Source organism: Orycteropus afer, unplaced genomic scaffold, assembly GCF_000298275.1.
Source record: "Orycteropus afer afer isolate SDZICR_OR568_19922 unplaced genomic scaffold, OryAfe1.0 scaffold00124, whole genome shotgun sequence".
NCBI classification, from domain to species: domain Eukaryota; kingdom Metazoa; phylum Chordata; class Mammalia; order Tubulidentata; family Orycteropodidae; genus Orycteropus; species Orycteropus afer.
The window spans coordinates 3,026,032-3,051,828 of record NW_006921711.1 but is presented as its reverse complement, the minus strand read 5'-3'; the positions used below and the strand labels follow the sequence as shown (position 1 = coordinate 3,051,828).

Sequence of the window (25,797 nt, the reverse complement as noted above, 5' to 3'; positions counted from 1 at the left end):
CAAAGTATATGTGAACTGCTGTATGGAAAGTGAATTTGCTCTGTAAATCTTCACCCAAATCACAATTAAAAAAAAAAAAAAGTTGGAATTAGAAATACCATTTGATTCAACAATCCCATTACTAGGAGGGGTCATTTTGAGTCGGGTCCAACTCAACGGCACAAAACAACAACAACAGTATCCTAAAGAAGTAAGCCAGGGACAAGAACAGATTTATGCATACTCATGTTCATCACAGCACTATCTACCATAGCAAAAAGATGGAAACCACCTAGGTGCCCATCAGCAGAAGAATGGATAACCAAACTATGGTACACACACACTATGGAATACTATGCAACACTAAAGAATAACGTAGAATCTGCAAAACCGCATAACATGGATCAACTTGGAGGACATTATGCTGAATGAAATAAGTCAATCACAGAAGGACAAATATTACATTAGTTCATTATTGTAAAAAGACAAGGAAAGGTTTGTTTATGAAGGAAACTTTCTTTGTTGGTTACCAGGGGTGAGAAGAGAAGGGAGGAAACACTCCAAAATTTTTTTTTAAATTTAAAAAAAATATAAAAGGGATCTTAGGGTGAAAGCCCTGGGGGTTCATCTAGTGTCTATCAGTCCAGTAAGTCTGGTCTTTTATAGAAATTTGAGTTTTGTTCTACATTCTCTCCCATGCTATCCAAGACCTTCTATTATACTTTTAAAGTAAATACCACACACTTGTGTGCATGATTCCAATGAGGATGAGTCATGGACCACTTTGGAAAATCTGATTCCAGAAGATCTCTACCTGTATCAATTTGGATTTAGAACATTCCTTAATCATAGGTCTAGACTTTGTTGTTGTTATGTGCTGTCGAGTTGGACCCTACTCATAGCAACCTCTCCTTGGGTTTTCCAGGCAGTATCACTATGGAAGTAGAGTGTCCCATCTTCCTTCTGAGGAGTGGCTGGTGGGTTTGAACTGCCAGCCTTCTGGTTAGTGGTCAAGTGCCTTAGGTACTATGCTACCATGTATCAAATTTCTTTATTTTCTAAATTCTTTTAAAAAATGTATTTTTTTGCTATTGAAAATACAGCATAACATATTCAACAATCTCTATATGCACAATTCAGTGACATTAATTTTATTCTTCAAGTTGTGCAACCATTCTCACCTTCCTTTTCCAAATTGTTTCTCTCCATTAATATAAACTCATTGCCCCCTATGCTTCCTGTCTATCTTTCAAGATGTTGAGGTCAATTTGATCTATTATAGATAGTTTTTTCCAAAAGACGAATTTTAAAGAGGGTGCCATTATAGAGAAGTAACAATGGGCCTAAAACCAGACTTGATTAATAACCCTCTCCATTGGATTCCTAAAAGAAGGGAGCAACATTATAGAATTACCAAAACAGGGTTTCGTCTATATAGTTGCTTGAGACAGATTACCTGACCAATTCTGTTGTTTTTATTCTGAAATAAAATTAATTTACATTTCCTGACTAAAACTAAGGCTTGGAGATAGATTAGGTAAAGCAAACTCTTATCCACCCATTGCCATTGAGTCAAAGTCCAATTCACAGCAACCCTACAGGACAGAGTAGAACTGCCCTACAGGGTTCCCAAGGCCATAATCTTTATGGAAATAGACTGCCACATCATTCTCTGGAGGAACAGCTGGTGGGTTTGAACTGCTGGCCTGTTACTCATCAGCCAAGCACTTAATCACGCACCACCAGGGCTCCTCAGGGGAACTGAAGTTAGGAGTAAATGAATTTAAAAAAAACAAAAACAAAAAAAAAAAAACAGCAAAAGAAGTTTGGATTAACTACAGAGAACTGAGAATTGACTATAAGTTATGTCCTTTCCTTTCTTTGTAAGTACATAATGTCAATAAAATAAACATGATTCTAAGGTGGATGGGACTGTTTGAATGAATTGAATCTGGACCAATTCAAAGCTATGAAACATTACAGAGTTCAATGAAAAATTCAGAGAACTCTAGTTCAGTAGTTCCCAAAGTGTGATTCCTAGACCAACAGCATGTGTGTCACTTGAGAACCTATTAGAAATTTTAAAAATGTAGGGCTAGACCTAAGGAACTCTGGTGGCGAAGTGGATAAGGCATTTGGCTACTAACCAGAAAGTCAGCGGTTCAAACGCACCGGCTGCTCGTGGAAGGAAGATAGGATGATCTTCTACCATAAAGATTTACAGTCTCGGAAACCCAATGGAGGTTGTTATGAGTAAGAAACAACTCAATGGCAGTGAGTTTGGTTTGTTTGCATTAGGGCTAAACCACAGTCTCCTCAGTCTCTCAAGACAGACCTCATCTCTTGAGGTGGGGTTAGGGATAACAATCTATGTTGTAACAAGCCCTCCAGAGGATTCTGATACTAAAGCTTGAGTACTACTGCTCCAGCTCATTGTTTCTGTGTTTCTAGACTAACTTTATAGCTGGTCCCACCCTTTGGCTCTGTGTTGTTGTCTGTAATTTATCTGAAATAAAAATTATTTTGGAGTCTAGAAGGAAGACAGATTTCCCTACCATTTGGACTGTCTCATGTTGGTGACCAGTATATGCTACACTGGGTAAGAAGGACTGGTAAAGGGTTTTCAGATCTTAGAATGAAAAGTACTCATTATTTTAATAATTATATTTTCCATCTCAAATATCTCCGATTCTGTAATTATGACAGCTGATTAACTTACATGATAGCAAAACAAAGTGACAACAAAAAATTACAACTAATGGAGTGGAAATTACAGCCATGTGCCATTTGATAGGAAATCACAAAATTAACTATTGTTTTTTGGTGTTTTCATTTCTTTTTCTGCCCATTCCCCCCAAACTTATGATACATTTAAGCACTGTGCATTTTAATATAGGAATTACTATTTTTTGACAACTCAATCACTTACAAATTAAGGGCTAAAAATTATTCTTATCTAGTGGTATGGTAGCAACTTAGAGTGACCCATATCAAAGGTGGTTCAAAAGAGAAAAAAGCCTTAAAATTCTTTGAAGAAGCCAGCATATCAGTGATAGTGAATCTGACAAAGATTGCACAATAAAAGAAACTGTGTACCAATTTTACTGATGAATATCAATGCAAAAAGCCCAAATAACATCACATACTGTGGAACATAAAGTGATATAGCTGCTTTAGAAAACAGTCTGGAAGTTCCTCAAAAGGTTAAACACATCATTATTGTATGTCCATATAAACTCAAGATAAATACAAATATACGTGCGATAAACTAGCAAACGATGTTCACAACAGCATTATTTATAATAGACAAAAGGTGTTCATCAATGAAAAAAACAAACCAAACTCACTGCCATCAAGTCAATTCGACTCATAGCGACCCCTCCTTGGGTTTCCAAGGCAGTATCTCTATGGAAGTAGATTGTCCAATCTTCCTTCTGAAGAGTGGCTGATGGGTTTGAACCACCAGCCTTCTGGTTAGCAGTCAAATATCTTAGGCACTGCACCACAGTATATGCATATACTGGAATATTATTCAGTCATAAAAAGGAAGTACTGATACATGCTTGCAGTGTAGTAAATTACTTAGTATGGCTTTTCTACCCATAAATCATTGTAAACCCAGTGGTGGAATGAGCAACTGAGGAGCTCCTGATTGTAAATGTTATCTACCTGGGTTATTTCTGTTGGGTGTGGCACAATGCAATGTTATGGGAGGTTCACTCTCAGGTGCTTAGAATTCTGTTGTTATGATTGGTTGGTTTGGCCACTCTGCCAAGCTCAAAAGGAGGCCTCCTAGAGGCAGAACTCGCTCTGACTGCTGGTTGAGGAAGACATGCTGCCAAAAGAGACACGCACTCCTGAAAGAGACACATGCTGCTGGGAAAAAGATGCAAGAGACATGCATTACTGAGTAAGACACTGAGGGACATGCACTGCTGGGGGAGAGACTGTGAGAGACTTGGCTGAGAGACGGTGGGCTGGGAGAGAGACTGAGCATTTTTCCTGAACTTGAATTGTAGTCTGGTGCTTCCCTAATAAATCTCATAATCTCTGAGTTCTGTGTGGCCACTGCAGTGAATTACTGAACCCAGGAGAGAGGTGGTGGGTGCTTTGGGAGGAACGGTTGGAGAAAGGACTGGAGGGAGGCAGCATGTCTGGCCTCGCAGGAATAGGCCTTGGGCTATTGATGGTGATTCTGTCTTCCTCTTGTGGTATTAGAGGAGGTCAGAACATGTGGCCTCCTTGCCCTTTTTGCAATGCTATAACATGGATGAATCTTGAAAACACTGTGTTAAGTGGAAGAAGCCAGTTACAAAAAACCACATATTGTATGATTCCATTTATATGAATTGTTCAGGACAGGCAAATTCACAGAAACAGAAAGTAGAGTAGTGGTTGCCTAGCTCTAGGGGAGGAGGAAATAGGGTTAAAGGGAATGACAGCTAAAGGGTTCAGAGTTTCTTTTTGGGGTGATGAAAATGTTCTAGAACAGACTGTGATGATGGTTGTTCAACTGTGTTCACTTTAAGGTGAACTTTATGGTATGTAAATTATATCTCAATAAAGCTGTTGAAGAAAAAAAAAGAAAAACAGATAACATATTATTAGAATATAGCAACATGTTTAAAGAATTATTAAGACATCATGACCAAATGAGGTTCATAACAGGAATGCATGGATGTTTTAATATTCAAACAAACAAACAAACAAAATAAAACCTCACTGCTGTCAAGTTGGATCTGACTCATAGTGACCTTTCTTTGGGTTTCCGAGGCAGTATCAATATGGAAGTAGATTGCCCAACCTTCCTTCCGAGGAGTGGCTGGTGGGTGAAACCTGTATCGATGACTTGTCATTGTAACAGGTGAAACAAGAAAAGCAGGTGATCATTTCCATGGACGCTGAAAAGGCAACTGCTAAAGTTCGTATTTATTTATGATACAGTATCTTAAAAATATGGACCAATAAAAAAATTCCATAACAAGATAAAAAATATCATATATATCACAACTCAAAAGCTAATGCATACTTAATGGTGAAACATTAGAGGATCCCAACAAAATCAGGATCCAACACACCCATTATTTAATACCATTCTAGAAATTTGGAACAATAAAATTACACAAGAGAAATAAAAAAGAGGCATACAAATTGAAAAGAAAGCAAAATCATCATCATTGGCAGATGATGTGATTGTTTACTTAGAAAATCCAAGAGAGTAAACAGACAAACTATTAGAAATAATAATTACTCACTGAGGTAGCTAGTTTAGAAAATATAATGGAAGAAAAGATCCCATTTATAAGAGCAACAAAAAAAGAAGTTTCTAAAAATAAGAAGAAAAATGAAGGCAAATTTTAAGTGCTACTGAAACACCTAAAAAACACTGAAATAAAAAGAAAACTAATATAAAAATAGGAGCTCTGGTAGCTTAGTGCCGAAGGCACTTGACTGCTAACCAAAAGGCTGGCGGTTCAAACCCACCAGCCACTCCTTGGAAGGAAGGTTGGGCAATCTACTTCCGTAGTGATACCCCCTCGGAAACCCAAGGAGGGGTCTCTATGAGTCGGGTCTGACTCCACGGCACACAACAACAAATATAAAAATAAAAGAATGGCAGTTATAAAAATATCAAGTCAGTTAATTAATTTATATATTTATTTCAATCACAATGAAAATATAACAAAAACACCAAAAGAACTTTAGAAAATGTTAGAAAGCAAAAATAATGGGAAAGGACTAGTCTGACCTGAAATGAAACTATGTTACAAAGTTACAGTAATGTACATAGTTTGGTAGAGGAGTATGAATAGACAAAATCCACTTCGGAAAATTTGTTCAGTAGATATATTTGCAAATGTGCAATCTCTAGACAGATGCATTTAGTGAGGCATTGCTTATATAAGCAAAATTCTGAAAACAAACTAATGTCTGTTACTAAAGTGACAACAACAACAACAACAAAAAACAATCATGATTTAGCAATGTATTGTCATGTGGCCATATTCTGAAAAAAAATATGTGGTGAGGGACATCAAGTTCAATTGGCATAACATACTACACAAAAACATTCTTCTACATCCTACTTTGGTAAGTAGCATCTGGGGTCTTAAAAGCTTGCAAGCAGCCATCTAGATGCAACAGTTGGTCTTTTCTTGTCTAGAGCAAAGAAGAGTGGAGAAAACCAAAGATGCATGGGAACAATTAGTCCAAGGGACTAATAGCCCATGTGAATCTCAGCCTACATGACCGTGAGACCAGAAGAACTAGATGGAGACTGGCTACCACTTTCAACCACTCAGAAAGGGATCAGTGCAAGAGATTCTGGATAGACTGGGAGAAAATGTGGAAAAAAACTCAAATCATAAAAAAGGCCTGATTTACTGGTTGGATAGAGACTGGTGAAACCCCTGAAACAACCCCCCTCCCCCCGTCACCCTTTGGGGAAATGACAGGCAAATAAGGTGAATTTATATCAGGTAGGTACACTCATTAGAACAATCAACCATGCGAGATGACAAGGGCAGCATTTGCACAGGGAAATAGCTCAGAGGGCAGGAATGCACAGCAAAGGACACAAGGAAAAGGTAACTACCAGGAGGAAATGGAAGGAGAGCTGTTACACAATGTCTTGAAACAAAATGTGTATGAACTGCTAAATGGGAAGTGAATTTGCTCTGTAACCTTTCACCCAAATCACAATAAAAGAAAAAAAAAATCTTAGGATTGTCCTAGTCTATTTTTAAGTGAAGAAATCCTTTGGAAATGAAGGCATAAATTGATCTGTAACTTCTGTGATACAAAACCCTGTGAAGGAAGCATTTTTCTCTTAAAAGACATTTTCACAGAGAATTAAGAACTCTGGCATGCAGACTTGCCTATCAATACAGAACCTGCCTATTTTTTGGTAATGAGACTTTGATCTTGGTAAAGAGCAGTCATGGACACATCCAAAAAGTCAACACCATGTTATTTTAGAAGAAAAATACCTGCATTTTCAATTTGCTGCAGTTTGAGAGCACCCATAAAACAACATAGAGAGCACTGGTGGTTCATTGGCAAAATTTTTACCTTCCATGTGGGAGATACAGTTGGATTCCTGGACAATGCAGCCCACGCACAGCCACCAACTGTCTGTCGGTGGAGGTTTGGGTGTTGCTCTGATGCTGAACAGGTTTCAGCAGAGCTTCCAGACTAAGACAGAATGGGAAGAATGGTCTGTCTACCTTCTTCTGACAATCAGCCAATGAAAACCCAATGTATTCCCAGTGTATCACTGTATATGGCATTGCCATGAGTCTGGGCCTAACCCATTAGCGGCTAACAATAACACCAACCAAGACAGCACAACGTCTCCAAAATTTAAAATCTAACTAATTTAATATATATATAAAAGGGAGAGGTCTTTATCAAAATATCTGAAACTGAATAACATCCCTGTAGGAGTTAGTTTCTTCATTGTAAAACACTAAACAGTAGGGACATGAGCCTTTCTATAACTTGTCAAGCAAATCAACAATGTTACATTATAATAGAAAGTACACATAATAATTTCATTGTCTCATATCCAAGATAGCAACAACACAAGGAAACAGGACTGTGGTGTTTCTGGAATTCTCAGCAGTTCTCAAGATTATGCTACCATAATTCTAGCAAAACTTAGCAACAGGTATATTTTATCAGAAAATTCCTTAAAGAGAGCCCTCAGTTTCCTTATCTCAGTTACCTTCTACTAACTTTCCTCTTCAGCCTGACAAAGGACAGATAAATGCCTACTCACACTGTCAGTTTGTCTACAGACACTGCTGTGCATGCCTGAAATGAAAGTCAGCTATCTGATGTATAAGCTGATGTCAGGATTGCTAGAGCTTGAATTTCTTCTACTAAAAATTATTTGGTTCCATAAGCCTTATGGATTCATGTCTTTCAAAATCTACCCCAAATACAAATCTTAAAAGCTTTCATATACCAGGGATAAAGTGTATTAATTGCTTCATGGAATTTAAAAACATGTCAAACAGAATCTCTGCCTACCAGAAAATTCTCTCTCTTCTCCACTAGAATGTAAACTTCAAGAAGGCATGGACTCTTTTGTCTTGTTCACCACTGCTCTGTATCTCCAACACTTAAATAGTCTTGGCAAACAGCAAGTGATGAAAACATCTGTCCAGCGTATGAATTAACCAATGAATGAATGAATGAATGAATACGAAAACAAAGCCACCATGGTTTGAATAATAAGAATATGGCATGTTAAACTGTGGCACTGTTCTAAGGCCAAGAGGAGTTAAGAAAAATAAAGATGAGGGTAGGCTGAAGTAATCTGAAAAGGCAGGAGGGAATGGGAATTGAGCTTCCTAGAAGGAAAGATTTAGATGTGTGAAAAGATGGGGAACAAGACTAGCAAAGACCAGAGACAGGAAAGACTAAATGTGTTAGGAGGAGAGTGAAGAGGCCTCGGTGATGAAGGAGTGGTAGTGTGTGGTGGGGAGTAGTGGAGGCTAGATTGGATGAGGAGGTGAAGCTAGACCGCAAAAGGCCTGGGAAATCAGCAATTGGATCCCACTTGGTTGGGATGTGTACTTTTCAGTCATTTTCCACATCTCCAACTTAAGCTCTAAAGGAAATTGGATCTCCAAGAAGACAAAAATCTCTGGTGGTGTAGTGCCTAAGCCATTTGACTGCTAACCAGAAGGCTGGCAGTTCAAACCCACCAGCCACTCCTCGGAAGGAAGGTTGGGCAATCTACTTTCGTAGAGATACCAGCTCAGAAACCCAAGGAGGGGGACCAACTCGATGGCAGTGAGTTTGGTTTTGGTTTTGACATGAGACCAAAAGCCAATCCTGTGGGCCTATAAAAAGGTAATATTTGCATTACAAAAGGTCTTAACAGCTATATTAAGTTCCGCAAACCAGAAAACTGTTGTCACGGAGTTGATTCCAACTCATGGCAACTCCCGTGTATCAGAATACAACTGTGCTCCAGAGTTTCATGTGTTGATTTTTCAGAAGAGATCTCTAGGTCTTTTTTTCAAGGTAAATCTGTCTGGATTTGAACTTCCACCTTTTGGGTTGACAGCTGAGCATGCTAACTGTGTGTACCACCCAAGGATTCCAGTATATTACATAGTTTACTAAAATTAATGGTTATCAAAGAATAAAAAAGTCATAAGTATAAATGTCACTAACAGTTTTCACACAAAGATAATTATTTTCTTACATAGAAACTCATTTTTAACCTCACAGCAAGGAAAATTTAATTGATTATTTTAAACTGTAACTTTTTAAACTAATAAGCAGAGAATGACGCCATTCACTAATTCTGAACGACCTGGAAATATGCAGACGTCAAAAGCTTCAAATGATTCTTTATTAGAAAGTCAGAATTTTTAAGACAGTTTCAGATAAACCCAGCAATTGAGATGCTGTAAATATCCTGGCTCTTTCACCAATCTCTAGCTATATTTAGTAGCATGGTTTCCTTTGTTCAAGAGTTACTCTGATGACTCCATATTTATGTTCTCAGAGGAACAGTACCTTAGACACATTCGTTAAATGACTCACTGGCTGGCTGAACAAATGAATGTTCCGTGGAATGATTGTATTAAGATCTTTGGGTTGTAATGGACATAATGCTGCATATATGTGGATCCTAGATTTTGGCCAGGGTTAAAGCTTCCAGGATTTCATAAACATGTCTTTCATATCTAGCAACAATCAGAACTGAGATCAAAGTGGATCATAGGAAGCAAGAAAGTTTGGGAAGTAGTTATTTTTGGCAAGGATGGTGGTGGTTATGGAGAGCAGAGGTGGTTCTACGGAGACGCTAATGACATTTAAGCATCAGGTCCCTTTAACTGCAGAGATCCCTCCTAAGGCCCTGCAAGAAACCCTAGCAAAGTGTTCACATGGTCATGTTTCTTTAAATGTCAAAGTAAGATGCAACTGAATTCATCTTCATAAAGAAGTCTCTCACATGAGTTTCAAGCATCACAAAACCTGGGTCTGCCTTCAGAGGTAGGAAGAGCTGTCAGCAGGAGGATTCTGAGAATTACTGAGAACACTACGAGAGCAGTGGGAACAGTACCTTGGGGGTGCCAGTCAGAATTCTGAACTGGTGGTGTAGTGCCTAAGGCATTTGACTGCTAACCAGAAGGCTGGTGGTTCAAAACCACCAGCCACTCCTCAGAAGGAAAATGGGGCAATCTACTTCCTTAATTATACTGCCCCAGAAACCCAAGGAGGGTTATGAGTCGCATCTGACTCCACGGCAGTGAGTTTGGTTTTTGGTTCTCTCCTGTTTTCTTTGAAACCATTTCCTAGGATCCCTGTTCTCCTATCACGACTTTCCTCTCTGTTTTTACATCTTCTCCACAAATAAGTCACAGGAGACATTCAGCTGTTACAAACTTCATGTCAAGCTTTGAAGTGCTTTTTAATAGCAGAAATATTTGGCTCACGTGTGGGCTTTGTAGCTATGGTAAATACCTTAGTTATCTGTCGCTGCTGTTATTCCACACCTCCAATTTGGAGGGGAAATTCTGCATATGCATTGAGGCACTAAAAAAGAATACGGAGCTATATCTTAGCTCTTTTGTGAACAGCTTCCTTTTATTTCTAATTTTATTGCTAAAGCTTTCATCACATTGTACTGGTTACGGGTGGGAAAGCAGTGGACAGAAAGGGAATGATGACAGGCAGTCCCTGGGTACATGGCAGATGAGTTCCTAAGTGTGAATTTAAGTCAAATTTGTAGGTAAGTCGGAACAGGTACATATGGTTCTTATTTAGCCTTATTTTGCTAACCAGAAGGCTGGAGATTCAAAGCCACCAGCCACTCCTTGGAAGGAAGGTTGGGCAATCTACTTCCGTAGTGATACTGCCTCAGAAACCCAAGAAGGGGTCGCTATGAGTTGGATCCGACTCAATGGCAGTGAGTTTGGTTTTTGTTTTTTTCAGTGGAAGAAAAGGCTAGAATCTATTTCCATGATTTAAAAGCTGCATGTGTAGCAAGTGAAGCTGATTGTGATGAATTTATTGCAAGCAAGAGCTGTTTCAATGGTTTCAAAGTGAGGCAAATTTACATAACATTAAAGGGCACGTATGTCTTGCTCTGTAAGTCAGTCAAATGTTTGTAACCTGGGGACTTACTGTATTACATTAGGTGGCAGTTTCCTTTTAGCTTCTTGAAGATGACGTAGTCAAGTAGCTCCTTAATGTAGGTAAGATCAAGGCATTTAATGGGCTGACTTATCTAACTGTGTTCTGTCTGGCCAAGTGTCTTAGTAGGCTTTGCACAAAAAACTTGCAGTGGTTTGAAGAGAAGAAGCCAATCACAGTTAATATGAGATAAAGATAAAGGAAAAACTCCCTAACTTGGAGATTCCTGTGTGACAACTGACATATAGACTATATATGTCCAGGCACATATTAGAACAATATATTCAGAAATTGCACTTTTGAGAACAGAATAATAGAAACAAATGCTTTTGTTTTGCTTCTTCATGTAACTCATTTTATGCAATGATGTTAGAAAATACTATTGCATTCCATAAGTTAAACACTTGACACTTTTATTCCTCAAAATGCAATATTTTAGAAGGCTACATAGGTTTATTAATTAGTGATTATTAACACCCAGTAAACAAATTATGTCTTGTAAAAACACAATCTCTCTTCACAGCATGAAGCTGAAATCTATTATTCCCTGATTCTATATGCTGAAATACACTCAAATGGTCACAAATGACTTTAAATGACATTAAATAAATGTAAATGAGGTCAACATAGAAAAAATGCTTTTGACTGATAACTAAAAAACCAGGTTGAAAATCAGGTCCAAAAAGGAAGTGTTCTTCAGAGGCATCTGGTAGTCTGAACCATGTAGTAAGAGAGAACCCGAGAATAAGTAATGCACAGGTGAGGGCAGACCCTGCTCTTCTCTGGATGCCAGCGGTTTGCTCGGTAGCAAGCCTGGCTTGTTCATTTATGTAAGAAACACAGAGCATACTGCCCCCTGTGCCATCAGCCTCTAAACATTCTAATGCAGGATTTTAAAATGCATATAGGCAATCCCCAGGTTATGAACTGTCCAATTTATGGACAACTTGTACTTGCCCTTTAATATTATGTAAATTTGCCCTCCCTTTTTTAAAATTTTCATTTGCCCTCACTTTGAAACTACTGAACCAACACCTACATACAACAAATTCTTCATCACAAACACCTTCACTTGCTGCACATGCAGCTTTCGAATGATGGAAAAGGCTTTTAGCCTTTTCTTGCACTAAACTTGAAGGAAAACAAACCACTGCTATGAAGTCAATTCTAACTCATAGTGACCCCCATTTAGTTACCAAGTCTCTAAATGTTTATGGAAGCAGACTGCCTCATCTTTCTTCCATGGAGCAGCTGATGAATTCAAACCAATGCCCTTTTGGTTAGCAGCCAAACGCCTTAACCACTACACCAGCAGAACTCCTTTCTTGCAGTAAAGTAAGGCTAAATAAGAACCATATGCACCTTTTCCGACTTACCTACAAATTTGACCTAAAGACATACTTAGGAATGGATCCCTTTGGTAACCCAGGGACTGCCTTTCTATGACACTTCATTGTATTCACTCACTAACATATGAGAAAACAACAAAGAAAAACATTGCTATTCTATAGCCTCATGCCTACATGTCAACAGCTTTAGTTTTTGAGCACAGTAACCCATCTTCTCCACCCTAGCCTAAAAGAGTGGTTGGGGTGAAAACTCAAAATATCAGAGGATGGCAGATTAACAAGGATAAGTAAATAAAAGAATTAAAAATCAAAGTTTTCTTCTAATAATGTCTGTGGTTAAACATTTAAAAGAAAAAAATGCACAAATACAGATATTTTATATTAAAATTACTCATTCCTCTATGCCCATACCAACAGGGCAAAAATAAAATGCAGCATCACAGAAAACACCACTGTTTCAGTTGAGGGTAAGTATTTCTCCTAGGTTGAGTAAGAATGAATAGACTCACAAAGGGAATGGATATGCAGACTATTTTCAAATCATGGAAAAAGCAAGTTTCCTCAGTTTCATCACTACTGACATTTTGGGGCCAGATCATTCTTTGCTGTGGGAGGCTTCCCTGTGCATTGCAGAATATTTGGCAGCATCCCTGGGCTCTACCTACGCAGTGGATGCCAGTAGCGCCACCACCCTTTCACAGCTGTAAAAACCAACAGTATCTTCAGACATTGCCAGAAGTCCCCCTGGTTGAGAACCATTGGAAAGAGCCAATCATAAGGTTGAAGGCTGGGCTTCTTCCAACCCCATACTGAACAATCTTAGCCCTTAAATCATTCCCAACTCAATATTTAATATCCTGATCTTCGATTTCCTCATCTATTGATTGAGGATAATGACAGCACCTGCCACATAGGATCCTTATCAGGGTTAAGTGAGAAAATACATGAAAAGTGCTTAGAACAGTGCCTGGCACATAATAAGTGCTCAATAAATGTTAGCTATTACGATTTTTAACAATCATCCACAATGCCAAGAAAAACAGTTTCAACTGGAGTATATTTTAATGCAGAAAGATATCTTACCAGCTTAATACTTTCCGAGCCTTAAACACACCAGCCCTCTGATTCCTTGTGATGATGTCTCTCACATCTATTGGACATGGTTAAGAAAGCTTCTGCAATGATTGCCAACTGTCTCAAAAAAAATAAATAAATCAAAAAAAGACCCGACAGTACTCTTCTTGTCCATTGGATTAGCATGGTGAAAAGGGAAGAGCTATTGGGTATAAGATAGGAGGGAAAGTTTATCTAACCCTGGCTCTACCACCAAATGCTGCAAAGACAAGCTATTTTACTTCCCTGAATGCAGTTTGGTTACCTGTGAAATGCACATTCAGGTGGCATCACAGAAAGGCCAGGGTTATGGGTGCTGGCTGCATGGAGGTAACTGTTCTGTAGGTACCATGACCCACTCACTTAAAATAGCTAGGGTTCCAAAGGCAAGCCTCTTTCAGTCAGTAGGGAGGCCAATGTCAGTCTTTGGAGAAATTTCAAATGGAAGTATTTCCAATCTCCTAAATGCTTGTAAGGAGCTCTGGTAGCATAGTGCCTAAGGCACTTGACTGATAACCAGAAGGCTGGCGGTTCAAACCCACCAGCCACTCCTCAGAAGGAAGGTTGGGCAATCTACTTCCGTAGTGATACCGCCTTGGAAACCCAAGGAGGGGTCGCTTTGAGTCGGGGCCGACTCGACGGCATATAACAACAACAACAAAATTCTAGTAGGGAGGGTGGGAATAAGCAGCAGAGAGAGACATGGGGAGACATGAGAAGAGAAAGATGGAGAAAACTTGGAGAATCCTTGCAAAAAAATGAATTACTGAAGAAGAAAGTCGACCCAATGCAAAGCCCCTTGAAGAACTGGCTGTACGGACACATGCTTTGGCCTTTAGTCACCTGCAGGAACATAAGGTCTTGTATAAAACAGCCATTTTTATAGCAGAGGTGTTGGTGAGGAGTTGGTGCACTACACTGCACAGGGCTATCTTTATGAGGCTCTATGAGAAGAATCAGCCTTAGAGGACGGCTTCGGGTCTAAGGCAGTCGCCAGCCAAGCGCAAGGCTGGCGGTTCAAACCCACCAGCCACTCCTCCCTGCATAGACCTGGCTGTCTCTTTCTAAGGAGCTCTGGTAGCATAGTGCCTAAGGCACTTGACTGCTAACCAGAAGGCTGGTGGTTCAAACCCACCAACCACTCCTCAGAAGGAAGGTTGGGCAATCTATTTCCATTAGTGATACTGCCTCGGAAATCCAAGGAAGGGTCGTTATGAGTCGGGTCCGACTTTTCGACACATAACAACAACAACATGAGAGGAATCATGTCAGGTTTCAACACCAGGAAAAGCTGGACTGCAGGTCAACTGTTTACCCTTCAACTTCTGAACACTATATATATAATCATATAACTGTTTCTTTTCTTAAGGAGCTCTGGTGGCACAGTGCCTAAGGCATTTGACTGCTAACCAGAAGATTGGCAGTTCAAACCCAACAGCCACTCTGCATAAGGAATACAGGGCGATCTATTCTGTAAAGATTTACTGCCTCAGAAACCCAGTGGGGGTTGCTATGAGTCAGAATCCACTCAATGGCAGTGGGTTTTTCTTTTTCTTTTTTTGGTTCTTTTTCCTCTCTTTACTCTTGCCCCTGTGTAACTCACAGACAACTATATGACCCACCTCTAACAACCACAAGAGCTCCCATGCCATATATTTTCTATACTGGCCTCTATTCCTGGTTCTGTAATTTCTTGACTTTAATTTTCACTTACCTCAGTTTATCACTTATATCGTATAAATTTTCTCAGTATGTGGCATATTCTATGTATCACTGTAAGAAGCCTCAAATTCCCTCTTTTGGAAGAAGGGAGGTTTAAGTAAATAAGAAATAATTCCAGTGAAAGCCATAAGCTGAACTAAATTGGGCCCATGGGGTGGAAACCAAGCAGACAGGCGATATTCCCCCTATTGCTCAGAAAAGCAGATTTCCTGAATGCTCAAAGCAAGCGGTGGCCAAGATCTCCCTGCAAGAACAGAGCCACAGGACTTTTTAGCCCAAATCTCTGCTTGAACCACCAGGCACACCCATTTCTTCTCTGAGTGAATAAGCAGGTACTGTGATAGCTTTCTTCCCCCAGGAGTGGGTAGGAAAAATCAATTAGGTCTCCTAATGAAGGGCTTTGTTGAGGTTTACAAAAGTGCTATAATGTAGACTTTTTTTTTCTGAGTGAACTTTCCTGTATGCAAATTAAATACTGTTAAATTACATTCATTACAAAAATAAAAGAGACTAATTTGCCTACTTGTTTTGATTAACTGAAATGACACAATCGGCCTACAGTTCTGTCTATTTCAGGAAGAAAGTATTTCAGGAAAGTCTTCTAAATGAAATGTCTTGCAGAAAAGGACAGCTGACATCTTTATTCGGAGGAGAACAAAATTAATAGAGAGTCAACTGACAACTGTTTCTGATTAAGTTCCCCCACACTCCAGCCACACCCTGCTCAGCGTTGCCATGGCATCCAGCCACACTCCATAATGTGTGCGGTACACCTGTAGCGTCGTGTGAGTACATGACTAATCTATCAAGCAAAACATATTATTTTGTTAGTGGAGGTAATACTTTTTATAAAATAGTCACAGGGAAGTTAAATTATATAACTCAGGAAACCTATTAATAATTTTTAGTAAACATCTTAACACTATATACTTTGATACAATTTATAAACCTGTGACTCTAGGTGGTCAGGCTGAAGCAAGCATACGTATTTATATTCTAGAAGTAATTTTTTTTTTTAATGAAAAAAAAATCACAGCAGTATTTTGCTGCTTTGGGCAGGAAATGCATTTTGTGGTTTAGGAGGTATTTTTTATATTAAAACAAGTACAAAGATAAAACATGGCAATAGGGTTTAAAAAATATTACCTTAACAGATATATTCTGATCTTCTATTCCCCACCCTTTACTTTAAGTCAGGTTTTGAGGTAGTTCTTCTGGATGGCACTGTGTTCAATAATAGATTTTGTCATTCTTCTGTGTTACCCTCAGGGTAGTAAAAGAAATCCAATCAAATTGAATCAATATGTCCAGGATGGTATTCAACACGATGAACCAAATTGTGTTCTCTGAACTGCACCCAGCTTCTAGAAGACTTCAGTGGGAGGTGCTGGGTGCAAAGACAGCCTTAATGTGATTTCTGATTAAATGGATACAGAGCAATCACCTCCAGTCCCCTTGTCTGGGCAACTGGATTTCGAGAGCTACAGGGTATATGCTTGTGCTAAAAGGAAACCAGGATTTTATCTCCAGATTTTCTTTTCAAATAAAGCACAGTTCAGGAGTGGGGCTTCATGTTAATTTTGTTTCAGTTGATTTTTATTCTTAAAATATGTGTACACATACACACACTATTGAGGAGATGTAGAAACAGTCATTTAAACTGTAGTGATGGTCACTTAAGCACAAATCCTATTAGATATCTTAATATGTGTATAAAGAAAATCATGTTTAAAATATCAGCTTTCTTCTGAAATTAGTGAGTGTTATATTTATCAGTAGTTGCATACACATTTTGAGAGTTGGCACCATTCTTTAAGAAATTATTTTTAAAATAATGTTCTTCGTTTATGTTAACTTTATTTTTATTACAGTATCAAAAGTGAGGTATCAAACTATGAGATGATAATATAAATTCTATTCATTCTGATCTCCAAACATTTGGAAAATGTTTGATGTGGTAATATTTGCTAATTTAAGTTTACAAAGTTTTCTTAAACATGCTTATTACTCAAATTAAGAGGATGATGCGGCAGTCCTGCGTACTCAGTTAACAATGACTGCTCCATTTACGGACAAGAAGCCTTTTCTTCCAGAGGTGCTGAAGAAATCCAAGATGACATTAATCAAATCATTCTAGTTTTTGGTGAAATAGAATGGTTTAGTGAGAAATAAAATAAAGCTTTGAAAGTCAAATGGAGCAGACTTCTGGTCCAGGTTATTCTAGTAACTCTGTGACTGACAGGTCAACTCACCTCTCTGAACTCCACCTCTAAAATAAGAGTAATAATACATATTATAGAGGGTTGTTGTAAGGCTTAATGGAGTATGACATAGAATGGGCCTACACACAGTAGGTTCCTTGGTGTTATTTTGGGTGCCATCCAATTGATTTGCCTTTACAGCAACTCCGTGTGACAGAACAGAACTGTTCCATAGAGGTTCCTAGGCTGTAATCTTTATGGGAGCAGATTGTCAGGTATTTTGTCCAGAGGAGCGATTGGCAGGTTGAAACTGTAGACATCTTGGATAGCCTAATTCATGTCAATTTAGTATCTTTTTTAATAGTCCAGGCAAAGGCATTGGCAGGATCAAGAGGTTTGGGAATTAAGCTTTATTTTCTTTCCCTGCTGCTCAGAACTGTGTGAACACTTAATTGTAGATTTAAATATCTGGAAGGACTCAGAGGACTTCTGCCCTAGAGTTTCCCAATGTCTTTCACACATACAGTGTACTCTAGCAAAGAGGCAAAGCCTGTGTTTTCAATGACTTCTGTTACAAATTCAGAGATATATTTTAGACTAAACACTTGGTTCCTAGAAAATTAAATCACTCTTAAAGATTAAAAAAAAAAAAAAAAAAACTTCTTAAAGGCACACTTATAATAAATATTACATCCAAAGTGATGCTTTTGTTCTTACTACTACTATTATTAATATTTGCCATCATTTGAAAATAATTTTTGGGGGAGGCGAAAGCAAGTTGTCCAATTCTTATTAATAATGACAGTTGTTCCAATCACATCTTCAGTGGCATCTGACTGTCTTATAACTAAATAATCAGCAAACAAGAATATGACACTCATTTAGCCTCCTCTATTCCTTACTCAAAAGGAGCTCTGGTGGTGTAGTGGGTAAGACATTTGGCTGCTAACCGGAAGGTCAGCAGTTCAAACCCATCAGCTGCTCCACGGGAGAAGATAAGGCACCTACTTCAGTAAAGATTTGCAGCCTTGAAAACCCAATGGGAGTCACAATGAGTTAGAATTGACTCTATTGCAGGGAGTTTAGTTTTTTTGTTTTTTATTCCTTATTCAAAAGAGCCCTGGTGGCACAGTGGTTAAGTGCTCGCTGCTAAATGAAAGCTTGTGGGCTTGAACCCACCAGCTGCTTTGTGGGACAAAGATGTGGCAGCAATCTGCTTCTGTAAAGCATATACCCTCGGAAACCCTATAGGGCAGGCAGGTCTGCTCTGTCTTTAGGGTCACTATAAGGTTGCCATGAATGGGAATCAACTCAATGGCAATGGGTTTGATTTTTTTTTATACCTTACTGAATGGCTCAGGGATTGACCTGAAACTGACATTTTCACAACTGCCAGATGACTGATCCTTATCAGATGCCAATCAATTCCCTGTTTGGAATGAATGTCAGCTCTAGGAGGACAGGAACCATGCCTAATTTATGTTTAGAACCTGAAATGGTGTGACTTAACTAAAAGATATTTGTTGAACTCCTACCCAATGTGAGGCACCCAGCATTTATTTACAGTTCATCTAGTAGGCACAAGTATAGCTGGCATTGCTATTGGAGAATGTGTCTGGAGACAGGGTGGTGGCCTAGGATTCCCAAGTTTTGAACCATTTTGAACAAGCTGTATGGTCCACAAGAAGTTTATCCATTCATTATTCAAGTCAGAGATTCTTTTAAATAAAATAATGTTAAGCCAGGAGTATCTTCTCATAAAAGCACAGGAGATTTACTAATCTTTGGAGAATCCTGAGCTCTAGATCATGATCCAGACCATGCTGACTGTGGGGATAAGATGCATGGGTCAGAAGCACAAAGAAACGGACATTAATATATTTTGCAGATAACACACTTGATATTTACTAAGCATGGGTCAAGGCACGGTGCTTGTGCCAAATGAATTAGTGATTGTAACCACAAAGGGCCACTCACCTTGAGGTGCTGTATTTTTTTATTCGTTATGATTTAGAAGCAGCTTACCACCAGTATAGGAATTCCCACCCTAATTTGTATTTCGTTGTCATCATTAACCACAGACCTTTTTCAGTCATTATTATCTGGGGACACTTGAAGATTTCTTTCCTTAAAGGGCAATGCCAAACACATTTCATACTATTTTACAATAAATTTGAGAACTGGATTAACCAAAGGATTTCATTTCCAAATTCCTTTGTTCTCTTAGGGTACAGATAAAATGGTGCCTTTGGTGAAAGGTGGCTGCCAGGTAGTGGGACTCCAAGATGTCAGACTCAGAAATACCATTTAAGGACTAAGGAGAATCTCTAGGAAAACTTCCCAAAACTCTGAGAAAATATTTAGGACTTAGAACATTCATTTATACCTCAGTACAGCACCTCAAGGTGAGTGGCCCTTTGTGGTTACAATCACTAATTCATTTGGCACAAGTACCCTGCCTTAACCCGTGCTTAGTAAATAGTTTTAATCTCTTCAGATATCCCTGTTTAATAAACCTCACATCAATATCTAGCTTTCCAGGGTTTAAAACATAGCCAAGCCATTTGAAACACTTGCAAGGAGATAATAAATCATCTCACAACTGGCTGATATGCTTCTGTGACATAAAGATTCAGATTTTATCCACTCATTGCCTCATGTATTAAAAAACAAAAATAACAGAGAAGATAAAAAGGAAATATTAGAAAATGACTTTAAAAAAGTAAAAATTAGAATCTTACAAGCTTACGAAGCTAAGTAGTAAAACTCAGTTGGATTCATTAAATTCAGATGCCAAGAACAACAAAAATAATTTTTTAAATGACAAGAGTAATATACAGGCCAATACTCAGATGTGATGTGCGATTGCCAGGTCGATTTTCAATTACATTTCGCTGATGTATTCATTTGTTTCTTAATGTGCTCATCTTGCCCATTAAGAATAATTAGCAGCTTTGCTTAGAGATTTTCTGGTTTCTGGCAATGTTTTCCTCTTTTTTTTGTTGACATCCACTTTTACTTTTTAGAAAGTAATTTTTGGATAATATCCTACAACTGGTATATAATTTAGGCTTCCTATAATTTTAAAGGAAAGATGTAAACAGTAATTTTTAAATGAGTTTGTTTCTATCTATATGCATCAACAATATGCGAATCAGTGAATTAATTATTCTTACAGAAAGTGGGCACACAAATAGAAAAAATATATATTTTTTCATTCATATTAGCATTACTCAGTAAAACAGATTACGACAAATGCCAATTGTAAGCTCAGTTAGCAAGTCAAGAATAATAGTATTAAAAGCAGGAAAAACACATTGCCAATTTTGAAGGCTTTATGCATGCTTTTTCCTCTTAATTAAAAAAAAAATTAGATCTATTTACAGAAGAAAAAAGGCACACAAACATAGAACAACTGCCTGATAAAAACTGAACTCCATCAGGAAAGTCCTAAGAGATGAAATAAAACACACTACCAGTTTTGGCCTGCATCCTGAAAGGACCTACTTTATCTACATTGTAAAGTTCTTCCCCTCCTGCCCTTTGGCACCCTGCTATATTAAACCCATTGTAAAACCCAGCACAATAAAGCACTCTCAGGGCTGAGCTTCTGAGGACCAAATGTTAAAAATCCATTTTCTTGGGAGGGGGCTGTACCAATCATTTCTTTGAAAGGCCAGCAGAGTGAATACAGAATCTGAGATTTCCTCTCTGATTTTCAAGAGCTGGCACAGCATCTTTGCTGTTTAAAGCAAAGGTGCATTAATTAATGACATTAGCATTTCTTCCCTTCTCTGGAAGTTCTGTAGTTTAGCTCAATAATCATTTTAATACAATGAAATTTACATACTGGCAACAGATGCATTCCACAGTTTGATAAAAGTTCTAATTGGTTTCTGACGCTATTAAGGAAGACACCTGCTGACCCGAGAAAGACCTCTGGCTACTGGGTCCAATCTGAAAGTTCTGTTGGCTAAAATGACCTTCTCTTGTCCAGCAACTCTGCCTTTTTCTTTTTTTTTTTTTTTTCTCCACCAAAACATGCGTTTGAACTGTGCTGGCATACCTGACTTCCTCTCGCTCGCTGTTTTTCCCCTGACATGGGGAGGAGGAGCACAGTGAAATGATACAGTGCAGGAATAACTCAGAACAAAGCGGAGCGAATGAAACAACATTAGCTCGTCTTCAGGAATATTTTGAAAAACTTGCGACAGTCTCAAGATCATGATTAAAAAAAAATCCTGCATTTAAAAAAAGGAATCACCTTTTGTGATCTCTTTTCCTTGTGTGAAAGGCCAAGTTTGTGATTGGCTGTTTTGCCTTCCTCAATTTTTTTTTTTTTTTTTTTAAGTCTGTCAGGCAATTAGCTGGGTGGGGCTCTGTGGAACACACAAGTGCTGCTGAACGGTATTAGCTACTGAGCTTCTTGTACCTCCTTTCTCCTATTTGAGCAGCCGGATGGAGCTACTGCAAATTTTATTTTCAGAGCACCAGATAGGAGAGTGAGAAAAAGAAAATCCAAAATAGATTTTATGTAAGATGCCACACAAAACTGCATTGGCATTGTGTGTGTGGGAGGCTAAAATTCAAATAAGTCAACAGCTTACCTCATAACGTAAATGTAAGACACCAAAAAAACCAAAGCAAACATCTTCCACCTTTCCTCTCCATTTCTAACAGCTATTAACCGTCCCTGAACAAATCAGCTCGATTGCTAAAGTAGCCACAAATTATGCTTGCTTTCTTAAAGTACAGTTCAATTTTCATGAACTCTGTGTACATATGAGTAAAGCATAATCTAATATAATGGGGTTTGAACTGTGATTACAAAGTAGAAAAAAAAGATAGGTTTTTATAATCCTAAATAAAAGGAAATAATGAAAAACTGATAGCTTTTTCCAGTGGGGGATGTAGGTAAGTCCTCAGCAATTAAAGTACGTACAATATTACATGGCCGACACAACATCACAAGCATGCAAGATAATATGGAGAACGCAGCTGGCAGTTAATTTTTGCAAGAATCATCCAATACACGTTAAACAATTTATTTTATACTGACAAATTTTAATGGAAATAAATAAAAAAGAATGCTCGAAAATTATTATGGAAATATTTCTTATGCTTTGCGTGGCTCACAAAATGTAGGCTCCTTTAATGAGAATTGATTATAAAAAATATGATAAAAAAAAATCTGCACGTAGTTTAACCCAACAAATTCCATATATCTCTACTTCTTAATTACTTATGGTGGGGGGGCAGTGGACAGGACTCTTTTAATACCCCATGCTGTCTTTCTTTATATCAATTGTTGCTCAGCCAGGAAAAAGGAAGGAGCACAACAAACCCGTTTTCTATCTGAATAAGGATACTTCTGATGGCCTTTTCATTCCCATCAGTTAACAGAACTTCTTTGACATCTGCAGAAATAGCAACCTGGAAAAAAAAAAAAAAAAAAAAAAGAGCACAGCAAACAATGAGCAAATATGCTTGTCTGTGTGGAAGTGAAGACAGGAGTGACAAGCCTTCAGTATCATGCTTCCTCACCTATTTCTCTGTAACAATCTTCAATCTTTTTTCATTTTATGTCTGCATTATTTTAATCATTCAATCAAATCAGTCAATACTTTTATCATTCCATTTGCGGGAGCCTCTATCTTGCTATCATTCTGTTCGGTAATTGCATTGTGACAGCGGATGATGGTATTCTGAGAGGCTTTCATTTGTGGGCTTCTGTTTATCTAGTAGAGCCATCATACAAGGCTGTCACTCTGCCTTTCAGCTTGCTTCTGTCTGACTGCCTGATGCCCTTCATATAACTTTGCATTGCAGGCAGATGGCTTTGTGAGGGTAATTTTTTTGTGAGCTTTGACATGCTCGCACATTGGGCTGTAACCTCGACACATTGTATAAGAGCGACAGGTTTGTCAAATGCCAATCAGTGTAACAATATGCTTTTATTTGTAGAGACATAAAAACTTGTCTAATGCACTATGCTGCTACATAATATCTCCTGAATACATGACTCAGAACCCAGAGAATGGGGAACAACGTTCCTGAATGGCCAATCTAATTCAAAAGAATCTAATTACTGAGCGCTCTGGATCATGTTTGTTGGTGTAATAATGCAGGCAAAACATTAGCAGCTATATCATGGTGCTCCAACTGTGATTCGCCGGGCTATTCCTGTATCTTAGCAAATGGGACTATAATCTGAAAAAAAAAAAAAAACCTAAAATGCTTTTGCTATGGCAAAGAAAGACCCGGCGAGGCCTGGAATGTCACAACAAGCGATATTGACTACACTGAAGTAAAATGTTTCTGCTCATCGAGGCAACCATAAAATCAGTATGATCCGAAAGTAAGTCAATCTAGAAGGTCTCTCAAGACCTGGCAGCTTGACCGCAGCTGATGCTGTTGACGGTTCTCTGACCCAGCAGTTGGAGGCCCTGGAACATTTTTCCTTTTGTTCCTCCCTGTGAATGGGATTGGAATTGAGAAAAGACCTACCATGAGCCCAGCCAAGCATGTCATGCCACCCCCTAGCTCACACACAGCAAGGTCTCTGAAAGAGAGAAAAGAAATGATAGAACCCATACAAATTAGATGAAAATGGTCAGAGAGATATATATGTTACAAGAACAAATTGCCATCTGCAGTAAGAACGGCACTACCAGGAAGTTGTAGAGACATGACTAGGCTACCTCATGTCGTTTTGCGTTTTAAAAATAATTATGAAATAGAAAAGTCACAAAGCAGGGAAACCAGTGGGGGTCCCCTCATTAGTGTTCACTGCAACATTACCACCGCTGAGCTGAAAAATCTGAGAAGGTTCCCTTTTTTTCCCTTGTCAATGGCGCTGTCTTTTAGAACTAAACTAGCTAGAGTAGCGAAAGATAATTGTTAGGAAAGGATAACACTGTTAATCCACATTCATTCCTTCAAAAACAGTTAGACAAGTAAATGAAGACTATATATGAGTGTGTATATACCTATATTATAGTCACATACACACAACAGACACAGAAATAAATGCAATCCTGATTTTTTTTTTTTTTAATTCTAAATCAAACTTAAACATTTTGGAAAGCTGAACCGCCCCCAGAAAGAACAATTAACAACAAAGAGCATTTAGTAATTAACACTTAAATCACAAATGACCCCAACACAACACAGTGAATAAACAATGCAGAGCGTAATATGGTTAAGCCAGCAAACCCAGGCTAAAGTAATGAGTGGGCTGTGACTTCACCTCTCAAAGTAAAGCCGGCTCAGAGTTAAAGCTGACAGTCTGGTGTGGCATTCTGCACTTACCTTCCCCTTTGTGCCAAAATATCCAGTCCTCAACTGGGACGTTCCCACAGCTCCTCCAGTTAACCTTAAGCACTGGAGATGAGCAAATGCCAGGCTTCCAGGCTGCTCTGCAGCCTAAATTAAAAAGTGCTCTGTTTTTATTTTATATGCTTAGACTCTGAAGATTGTTTCTTATTCCCAGTTTGGGAAGTCCAATCTCTCAGGAGAAGAAAAAAAAGACAGACTGAAAACAGCACGGGGAGGGAAGGGGAAGAGAAGCTAAGCAAGGACATTCATATTTTGAAATACATTCCATGAGTAGTTAGTTATTCAAAGCAATTATAAACTAGTTGGTAAATATAGACCCACAGAGCTTTAAAAAAATTACAAATTATCAACCCAACTTACAAATACATATTGTTAAAATACACACTACGATCCCTTATGGCTTGTCTGGAATAATAATGGGCTATTCAGGAAGTATACATTGGATGACTTTTATAAAATAAGAATTAAAATGAAAAGCCTATAATTTCTGGGTCTACCAAACATGTTTTGAATTTTCAAATAAAAGGAGTTTTCTTTTTCTTTTCCCTGAATCCCATGCATCACTTTGTTCTATAACACACACTAATAGTTGAAAACATTTCCATAGCATGAATCTGTAATAATAATTTATATTTTACAAACACAAATTGTTAGGTATATAAAGATACCTTGAAAATGAGAGGTAGGCTGGTACCTTTAAATAATAGCTGTGGGGTATTTATTTATCAAATATTCTGTAGTGACTTTCTCAGCATAAGTTTAAAGAACATCTTTTTTTTTTTTTTTGACCTTCACAATAAGTAAGGATTGATTTGCGCTTCATTTTTGTTTGCCCAAAATCAAAGTGAAATAAAATGTCTTGACACAGCAAAAAGCTTGCTGTGCAATATTAGTACCCAAAGGCAATTCAGATTTCTTTCTTAGAAGCAACATGT

General features: G+C 38.2%; 1 protein-coding gene across 1 annotated transcript in view; it reads right to left on the bottom strand.

Annotated features, from left to right (window-relative positions):
* Positions 1-25,797, bottom strand: part of CAMKMT (calmodulin-lysine N-methyltransferase) — a 720,478-nt gene that overhangs the window by 59,489 nt on the left and 635,192 nt on the right. Inside the window, exons 5-7 of the mRNA XM_007944389.1 lie at positions 24,032-24,086; positions 22,894-22,957; positions 13,572-13,638 (exon numbers count right to left, since the gene is read on the bottom strand). Of these exons, the coding sequence (XP_007942580.1) occupies positions 13,572-13,638; positions 22,894-22,957; positions 24,032-24,086 (186 nt within the window). The remainder of the gene's footprint in view (positions 1-13,571; positions 13,639-22,893; positions 22,958-24,031; positions 24,087-25,797) is intronic.